This window comes from Antedon mediterranea, chromosome 6 (assembly GCF_964355755.1).
Source record: "Antedon mediterranea chromosome 6, ecAntMedi1.1, whole genome shotgun sequence".
Classification (NCBI taxonomy): domain Eukaryota; kingdom Metazoa; phylum Echinodermata; class Crinoidea; order Comatulida; family Antedonidae; genus Antedon; species Antedon mediterranea.
In genome coordinates, this window is record NC_092675.1 from 18,310,881 (window position 1) to 18,320,990 (window position 10,110).

The 10,110-nt window shown below is 32.7% G+C and overlaps 1 protein-coding gene across 2 annotated transcripts; it reads right to left on the reverse strand.

The window, feature by feature from the left end:
* Window positions 1-83: 83 nt before the first annotated feature.
* Window positions 84-4,992, reverse strand: LOC140051890 (uncharacterized). 2 transcript variants are annotated; one of them, XM_072097228.1, is made up of 5 exons: window positions 3,755-4,992; window positions 3,445-3,616; window positions 3,167-3,221; window positions 2,429-2,699; window positions 84-1,412 (listed from the first exon to the last, which is right to left on the reverse strand). In XM_072097228.1, exons 1-5 carry the CDS (start codon window positions 4,878-4,880, stop codon window positions 1,258-1,260), a joined length of 1,779 nt encoding a protein of 592 aa, XP_071953329.1. In that variant the 5' UTR covers window positions 4,881-4,992; the 3' UTR covers window positions 84-1,257. The 2 variants fall into 2 exon arrangements, with proteins under 2 accessions (XP_071953329.1, XP_071953328.1); XM_072097227.1 differs by having other exon boundaries at window positions 1,284-1,412; window positions 1,780-2,699; window positions 3,755-4,989.
* Between the last annotated feature and the right edge of the window lie 5,118 nt (window positions 4,993-10,110).

Here is a 10,110-nt window from a genome sequence, read left to right on the forward strand (position 1 = left end):
TAAGAAAAGGACACTGTTGATTATATGTGTTGGTGCTGTTAATGTTAAATTAAATAAAAACATTAAACAAATTTGAACTTCCAATATAATTTTTAATTATCTAAAACTTGTAATACACTTAATACATAAAAACCTTGTTTACATAAAATCTGTTTTGAACATAAAACACTTTTATTAATTGATATCCTTTTATATTGAATCTAATTTAGACTGATCTGTGATATACATTTAAAAAATAGCATACAAATGACATTGTTCAGATAAAGCATACTTATATAAACATCTTTGATCTTATTGCATAACCATACTTATTAATAATAACATCCAATTGTTATTGTAGCCATTTGATTGAATCCGATTTATAAAGATGTTTGTTGTTATACATACTTAAACAAAATTAAAATGATATTGTTCAGTTAAAGTATCAATTTATATTAAATCTGATTTTGGAAACATCTTTGATAGATGTTATTAATTAGTGCTTGTTATGTTTTTTGTTATAATACAAGCAGTGTGTCAACCCATGTATAGTGAATGTTCAACAGAACTTTCCAATATTAATAAAACAAGAATGTTAACAGAAACTGTCTAGTTAATTGTTTTAATTTTAGAAGAAAAATTACAATCATTATATTTACAATCATTTCATTAAAACCAACACAATGATCAAATGTTTTTACACATTTTAAACATTCACTAAAAACTAAAAAACCTAAATAAATATACTGTAATATCATTTTTATTTGATTTTTTATTAATTAAAGTAGAAAGAATTAATCTATTCTAGTAATCACCTGTTTGCAGAAATTAATTAATTAAAAATTAATTGAATACTAAAAACAACCATACAAAAATGGTTTTAAATTATTTACATATTTCTATTCTAGTTAATCATTTAAACATTTCATTTGGCACCATATAAAAAAAGAACCCATTTTAATACGTTCCTATACAATTTTTACGTAGACCACCAAGTTAAAATCTTATGTTATTATACATAAGCAAGAATACATTTTATTTCCATTAAACTAATTAACTAAAAAAGGAATAGGAAAAAAATAGAATTTCTCTTTTTACTATTAATTTAAACCATCCTGCATTTTTCATAAATTTTAACAAGATAATTCATCTTCTCAACAAAAACATTTTTCTTAACAAAGCACATGACTACTTTTTTGTACAGTATTCTCTGTTTACATTAAAATACTTTGAAATGATTTTGCAACATTTAAAGTCTTAACTTTTTTGGATAAATATTTACAGGATTGCTATTGTACACTTGAAATGTGCATCAGTAGGCCAACTACAAACATGTTGATTGGTTTCTAATACTGACCTTTCTTCATCAGCAACTACAGTGTTTAATACCATGTCACATAGTTCTTGATGGGCTAATGGGTCTTTTGATTTATCTAGAAAATAAATGTAAATAAAAAATGATTCCATAATCTAGTAAAATAAGTTAAAAACACTATCAAGAATTGTAACCTAATTCTCTATTCTCAGATCTTCATTACATTATAGAGTAACGCTTATAGTCCAAAATATAGGATATAAGATGAATTCATTAGAAAAGTTGCCACATGGATGGATGGAAAACAGGGATAGAGAATCATCAATTCAAAGTACTGTACCAACAACATTGCTGATGTAATTTTTGCTTCAATTAAAAAAATACAGGGGAGAAGAAAGAGGATGCAATGTTCCTACAGTTGGCTGAAATGGTGTCTCTGTAATTGAGGCATAATTGAGGGCACATATAATGACGTCAATCCTTACTGTAATAATCCAGGTCATAACTGTTCTGTTGCTGGTTGTGTCTTGTTGACAATTTCAGTTGGCTGTGTCGCATTATCTGATGAAGTATGTTGACAATCAATAATCTTTGGTGTAACTTGTGGCTGAAGAGAGCAAGACTCTTGGTTGTTGGGTGGAATACTTTCATTTGGTTGTCTTTCTATCAAAGACTGATTGGTGGATGATGCTGATGATGGTTCATCTTTTCTTTTATCAGAATCTTGCACAACATAAGCACAAGTTGAGGAGCTGACAGCAGTAGGCATTGTTTCAGATTCAGGTTTTTGCTGCACCTTCTGCATGCCATCATTGTCATGGTGAATGTACGGACAAAGTCCTAGTGGCTGTGGAGCAATCTGTGCTGGCGACACAATGTGGTTGTGTTTCTTCATTGGATTTTCAGCAGCTTTCATTTGCTCCATGAATGAAATGTTCATACCCTGGTTTTGGTAGTTGCCACCAAACTGCCCAAAATGCGCCATGTTGCCATTGTTGGCGACATTGCCAAACGGAGGGACCATCATAGGCTGGGGCTGCATAATATTTAATGCTGGATGCTGCTGGTTGCCACCATCCCCAAATGAATGTGCATTATTGTTTTGGGGCATAATATAAGCTGGCATCACATTACCTGGCATCATTGAACTAAAAGCAGTTGCGTTCTGCGGCCCCATCATTTGTTCATTTGACATCGCCATTGGCATCATCATGTATTGAACCTGCTGATTGTTGGAATAATTTACTTTACGCTGTACCTTGCGTCGGCGTCTTGGAAGTGGAGCTTGTGGATTGTAATTGTCATTGATAGACCAGAAACACCCCTTTCGATGGCTTTCGTTTTTATTTTCATCAGCTCTTCTGGATTTGAAAGCTGGATGAGTTAATGCATGTCTAACAGAGCTCTGTAGTAGATCAAAATATTGTACATAAGCTTTTATTGTGTAATTTATTTTATTTGAACCATATTTAATGATGGTGATCCTTCCAGCAATTGCTGATCATTTGGGACCCTCAGAACAGATACAATACACAAAATACAACAGTTAAAGTTACAGTACAAATCCTATAAATAAAATAAATTACATGAGAATTAATTAAGTAATTAGGTAGTTATTTTTGTTACTATTTAATATTGAACATTCCACAAATAATTAATAGTGAATCTGGAATTGTTCTTCCTGTTCAAAAGCTTGGTGGCTCATGACCTAAAGTTTGCCAGCAAACTTATGTTGGCCTCCTTACAAACAAACATCCTTATGTGAAATTCATTACTTACACTTTGCAAACAAACAAAGTTGTAATAAATTATTTTTTAATCTCTGTTGCTTATTCTACAATCTTTCAAATATAAGAAAAGCATGTTTCTCACCATCCAACTTTTCTTCTTCTGACCATGATATGTTGTATATAATGGATAGAGTTTTCTGTTTGATAAAAAAGAAATCCAGTAACACAGTAACAAATTATACATGTACTTATTATATAATTTTGATATGGAATTATTATATATTGGTGTAAAATGGAGTTTTAAAACTTTTACTTCCAAGGTATTTTAATATAACATTAGAATCAAAAAGAAGTTATGTTAATGATATCTTTCTCAGACATGAACATTGCAGTAAAGAAATTATTGTAAAAAAAATTTACGTTAATTCATGGTAGACTTCACATGGTTGCATTTCTGTCTTTTTGCATATTTTAAAAACATGTAAAACTTGCTGTACAAGACCCTGTGATGGCCGACCATCCATTCTGTACAAAGGTGACACGCTTTGTTCTTCTCCACTTGATATGGGATCATTATTTTGAATTACCAAGTCTAATTGAAAAAAGAAATGAAATATTAGATTAAAGCACACATTTTTGGGATAAATATTTGTATTATAAAGGTTAGAAAAAGTATTCATGAATAGGCAAATTATCAAGAATTCAAGAAAAATATGAATGCAAGACCAACCTGTTTTCAATGGTGAAATGGTTGTCATTATTGGTGCCTTCATCATGTACTGATTGTAATTATGTTCACTCTTGACTGGTGATGAATAAATTACTGTATCCCCACTACCACCAGCAATGATACTTGTCTGCGGATGAACGGTACTATTCATAGGAGGATGACTTAATGTCTGATTTTCAACTGCACCTGGTTGCAATGTAGAGATTGGTGGCAATTGACCATAATTTTGCATTGTCAACCCGCTGTTAAAATGAACTTGGTTTTGTGGCATATGTATTACACTATTAATATTAGGGTATGTTGCTCGGTTAGACAGAGCATGGCTAGAGTATGGGACTGACTGTGTACTCATCTGTTGTCGGTTCCCTCTTCTTGGAGAAGAAAAGTGATGATGAAGAGGCATGGAAGGATTGTATTGGTTATGCACTGGTAATTGAGATGTTTGATCAGGATCAGTCTGTCCTTGATGAAAGTTCATCATCATTGCATTTTGTTCTTGATGAAATCTTGTTGGGTGACCAAGACTGTCATGTTTTGTTAATGTTATTGTTGGCATTGCTGTTTGAACTGCTGGTGCTTCTTGTTTAATTTGTTGAAAATGATTCTCCATTTGATGAGGTTGAGATCTTCTTGCATCATCAATCAAGTGCCCACTATCTTCAATTTCATTTTCCTGCTTTGGTGTCAAAATTACTCTTGTATCTGATGTTGCTCGCATAAGGATATCCTCTTCCACTTGTTCAGCTGGAATAAACACACAATGTTCTCCATTTTCGGACATTGCAATGTATCCTTCTTGTTGAACAAGGTCATTTTCTTTGGCATCATTTATTTTTTCATTTAGACCTACTACTTTATCTTGGTTATCGCATATCGGATTTACACCTGACTCTGTGTCCCAACACTTTTCTTCAATGAGTAAAGATGATCTCTCATTGTTGATAGAATTCTCTGTGAGAGTGGGCGAATATTGGTCCGCTCCCTTCGTGGAAGGCTTCTCTTCCGTCGGCGGTAGGGCTAAATCAGGTTCAGGCTTACGAGAATTTTCACCATACACATTTGAATGTACTACAACGCTCTGTTCTTCATTTATTGAAGAACATGCCGTGGTACTATTAGTCTCCATTGTTTCATTCAATTAGGCCTAATTTATAGGTTTATTTCGTCGACATTTTGTCGCGGTTTTCTAAACAGATCGAAAGTTGATGTGTATGCCTGCTGTCTGCGTACAGTGCGTGTCGTCACGCAGAATTGACCAACAGCGCGGTGTGTGATGTGAACCGTAGTTCGATTTGAATTATCTGTTAATCTGATTGGTTGAAAGTATAAAACCGATTTGCACATGCGTATTATGTAAGTATGATGCGCTGCAAGATCCGACGTTTTTATGAAACTGTGTCCTGAAAAAGTTGTTGAATGGGCCTCTAGGCGCGCCTATCCATTTTTATGTCATATAATCATTATACAAATTGATTCATATTCATTTGATCAAAACAAAAAAATTAATCGTAATTAAAGTTCAACCGAAAATTGTCTAGAATTAAGTCAGTCAATGATGGGTTATTCAATTGTTTATTTTGTCTAAAGCGAAATGATTATTAATAACTTTCAAAATGGCCTATGGTTTCATTACATTATAATAGGCTTTGTGCTGCCTTTGCCCCATCATTTTTTATTGTTATACTTGTATTACATTTTGATATAGGACCGATCTATGATACGATGATAATATTGACATTATAACAAAATAATAACAATTTAATTGTGATTGGTTGAATATAGACATACAAATACAATATATATATTATAAAAGAATCATAAACCAGTTCTAATTGTGATCGTTCAAATTTAGGCCTACCTTTCTTAATCTATATCTATATATAAATTTACGTAAGGGCAAAATTCGGTAAATCGCGCCTTACTTCTAGAATTTTTACTCGATGGTATATAAAGTTGGTTCGTACTTTCGGTACTGATTTTAACCACCTGATTTAACCCTGTTTACTAATTAAATTATGTTAGATAATTAGTTATTGACGATTAAAACGAATTTAGGTTCAACGAATAGGGGTGTTTTCCGATCGTGGTATACACTGTCTAATGGATGTCCATCTTGAAAAATACCCGCCACAAAAATGCGAGGAGGCTTCGCATTTTCCTATCTCCTCCTACGATAATTGTTTTTAATAGCTGAAAACCGGTTGAACAGCTAGAGTACAGCATCATAATGTTGAAGACAGGCCGATTTTCTTTAAAAAATACTATTTTGATAGATTTGATATACGATTATACAAATGTACTGATTTGCGATGAATGGAACATTCCAATCTCTGTTCCTCAAGTGTCTATTCCCTCAGGCGTCGTAAAGGCAAGTACTGTATACTCATAACAGAAATTCGATCCATTTTTTTTTTCAATCTGTGCTGCAGTGGTTGGATATACATTTTTTTTAACGGATAATGAGCTAGAGTTTTCACTCGCCGTATATTATGTACAAATCTTTATTATTGCAATTAAACCACCCACATCATCACCCTTCTCTCACTGGCATGAGTAGCGTTGTAAAACCAGTAGAGGATAGGCCTACGGTACATCACATGCCCTAAACGCAGAACAACTTTGGTGGGTAGGGTAGGAACCAACTTAAGTATGAATTGGCTCTAAGAAACAATTGAAAACCATTAGGCCTACTAATTAAGTTGAGTTAGATAATTTAATATTTATTGACGCAAGCGCAGGGCGATGTAAACAAAACAACTCAGGTCAACCAAAAACTTCCGGAATTTGAATTGCGTTGTGGGTAATGATGACGTGATTTTAAAAACCGATTACCCGAATAACCGATTAAAGTAGTAGCAATTTTCAATTGCAACGCGATTATTTTTGTGGTTTGCGGTGACTGGAAAAAATCGATTATTTTGATTTTTTCAGCAGAAACAGACCCTAAGAAACAATTGAAAACCATTAGACCTACTTATTAAGTTGAGTTAGATAGTTTAATATTTATTGACGATTAAATCGAATTTATGATTTTCCCCGAATAGAGGTGGTTTTCACAAATTGTTTTACATTATATAGGGCTAAACATATACACGTCGTAGTGATGTATCGTTACATGTACTGTACTATTTCAATCGACTTGGACGGTGATAGTTTCAACAAAGTATTACATCGCAATGTTTTACTGTGTTTAGTGGTATATTATTTGTAAAACATGAAAACAATTAATATTTCGTTACTAAATAGATAAAGAATATATTTAAAAATTGTTCCTCTTTGCACCCATCCTCTTCCCCATCCCTCAACCCTAATGTTACATACAAAACACAAATTAAGTTTGTTTAAATTTGACTTAAACAATTGGTCTCATTTTGTGACAAGTTTCTCTTTCGGAAGTAATTCCCAGGGTGCTAATTTTAGTTGAGTACATAAATCACATTGTCTATTTATTCGTTCCTGTAAACGACATGTATTTGTCCTGCGGTACGTACATTTGAAATCACCAGTTTTTTAACGCTGAAATTATTATGTATTCGAGAACCATCTGTGGGCACGACCTAGATGGTACGCGAGCGAAGCGAGCGTACCATCTAGTTATAATAAGTGAGAGAGTTTGTACGTTTGTTTGTTCGTTATACAAATTGTTGTTACTGCATATAACCTTACTACTCTAGTAGCTAGATCAACTTTCGTATGCACTTTGAGGTCCAGAGAATTTGACTTCAGAAATTGGTTTAGGGTGGTCAAACAATCATTTTTGGCTTGGTTACACATTTTGAAAATGTGGCGAAAGGTCAAAAGGTCAGGGTGAAAGGTCATAAGACCAAACACCAATATGTCCTTAAATCTCAACAACCACTGGTCACAGCGAAGTAATTTTGGTCTCAAATTGATCAGAAGGTATACATTTATATTCAGTCTAATGGGACATTTTAGTCAAAAATGACCGGAAATGCCATTTCTGACCTTTGACCCACACCTCAGGGCATGTATGTATCTCCGTAACTACTGATCGTAGACACTTAAATTTGGTCTTAAATTGTTTGAAATAAATATTTATTATTTGTAGCACATTTTTTAAAATGTTACAAAAGGTCAAAGGGTCAAGGTCAAAGGTTATATGAACAAATAAAAATAGATACTTGTATCTCGGCAACCACTCGTCGCAGCAAGTCAATTTTAGTTTCAAAATGTTCAGAAGGCATGCTTTCATATTCAATCTAATGAGACATTTTAGTCAAAAATTATCAGAAATGCCATTTCTGACCTTTGACCCACATATCATGGCATCTTCATATCTCTGTAAGTACTGGTCGTAGAAACTTAAATTTGGTATCAAATTGTTCGAAATATACATATTTACATTCATTGTAATAGAAAATGTGGTTAAAAGATGAACAGAAATACTATTACTAATGTTTCAAACAAAAAACATATCTCTACATAACTTATCCTTAGACAGTAATGTTATGCAATAACTGATACTTTAAATTGTTTCAATTTCAAGTACTAGTTATTGCTGACCCCAAGAACATTTTGATAGAAACGTCAAGCTCAACAGTTCTTTTCAGAATGCTAGAAGTAACTTTCCATGTGTATCCGATTAAACTCCCCGGGCATTTAAGGGTTTTTAGGGGCAGGGGAGGCATCTTTATTTGTGGTATAATATGGTAATATGTATAATCAAATAAATACCACCTAGATGTAAAAAAAAATACAGCACAATTAATATCAAAAAGTGAAAAAAATGCTTGGTAAATTGTAGATTATGGTAGTTAATGTGTTGTGATACAATTATTGTGTAAATGCATGTGGCGGGCGTATTCCACGGTGTTCTATTAGAGGGAATGGTGGCGTTTATTTGAGAGAGGCTTTTATTCAAAGCGGGTGTTAATTCGAATAAATACTCTAATTTTAATAATTATAATTCGTTTCTCAACTGATAAAAGGTACTTTACATGATTCGTTTTCTTCTTTATGCTTTTTAACGAAATGTTTCTGTCTTTTAGAATAAAAGTGACACTGTCATAGATAACATTAAATGGATCTTCTCTTCCAGGTGCCAGTATAATGATATAAAACAATGACACATCATTATCCTGAAACAATTGCACTCATAATGGATCTTCATTCTATCATCTGTTTGTTTGTGACTACAATTTGACAACAATCTTTTGCATATTTTTAAATGCCAATACATAGCTTCATTACTATTGTACAATATGTCCAGCTTTCCTGAAAACACCCTTGTGTACTGTAGTACAGTGTTGTAGTATGATTTTATCATGATAACTTCTGATGCTTTTATTGTCAATGAATTCAGTACCTAAAACATGTCAAAGTTTCTAGTGGTATTGATAATAAATCTCCAGAAACATATATTGTTTTATTATCTACACTGGGAACAGACGTGTATAATATATACCGACAAAACTTATACATATTATGTATAAGTTTTGTCGGTAACATTCAAAAATATTATGCAACAGTGTTACGGAATAATGACAATGAATTGGTCTATTATAGTTGTCTGTGATACCTTTTATTACATGATTGTACTTGCAACAGGATAGAATGAGGTTTAATCCAGTTATTATTCTTATTATATTAATTTTTTTTTTTATCTGGGGTGTATTTATTTGATTATACATGTTACCATTATTACACCCAAACAAAATAAACGCCTTCCCTGAATAACTAAATGCCCGGACCTTTTATTCGGGTAACTATAGTAAGTTACTTCTAGCATTCTTAACTGTTGAGCTCGAGTATTTATTCGAATTAACACCCGCTTTGAATAAAAGCCTCCATTCCCTCCAATAGAACATCATGTGGAATAAACGCTCCGCCACATGCATTTACAAAATAATTGTATCACAACACATTTCATTAATTACCATAATCTACAATTTACCAAGCATTTTGACATAATGTTATCATTTTTTTATATTAATTGTGCTGTATTTTTTTACATCTAGGTGGTATTTATTTGATTATACATGTTACCATATTATACCCCAAATAAAGATGCCTCCCCTCCCCCTAAAAACCCTTTTGAACAATAAATGCCCGGGGCGTTTAATCGGATACACATGGCAAGTTACTTCTAGCATTCTGAAAAGAACTGTTGAGCCTGACGTTTATATCAAAATGTTCTCGTGGACAGCAATAACTAGTAGGCCTACTTGAAATTGAAACAATTTAAAGTATCATATTGCATAACATTACTGTCTAAGGATAGGCCTAAGTTGTGTAGAGATATGTTTTTTGTTTGAAACATTAGTAATAGTATTTTCTGTTCATCTTTTAACCACATTTTCTATTACAATGAATGTAAATATGTATATTTCGAACAA

What these genes read in the sequence shown, in the direction of transcription:
- LOC140051890 (XM_072097227.1), bottom strand. Translation starts at nt 4,880, where the DNA reads ATGGAGACTAATAGTACCACGGCATGTTCTTCAATAAATGAAGAACAG. An exon ending in GAAGTCTACCATGAATTAAC is followed by an intron (nt 3,222 to 3,444) that starts GTAAATTTTTTT and finishes TTTATCAAACAG; the next exon opens with AAAACTCTATCCATTATATA. An exon ending in AGAAGAAGAAAAGTTGGATG is followed by an intron (nt 2,700 to 3,166) that starts GTGAGAAACATG and finishes GATCTACTACAG; the next exon opens with AGCTCTGTTAGACATGCATT.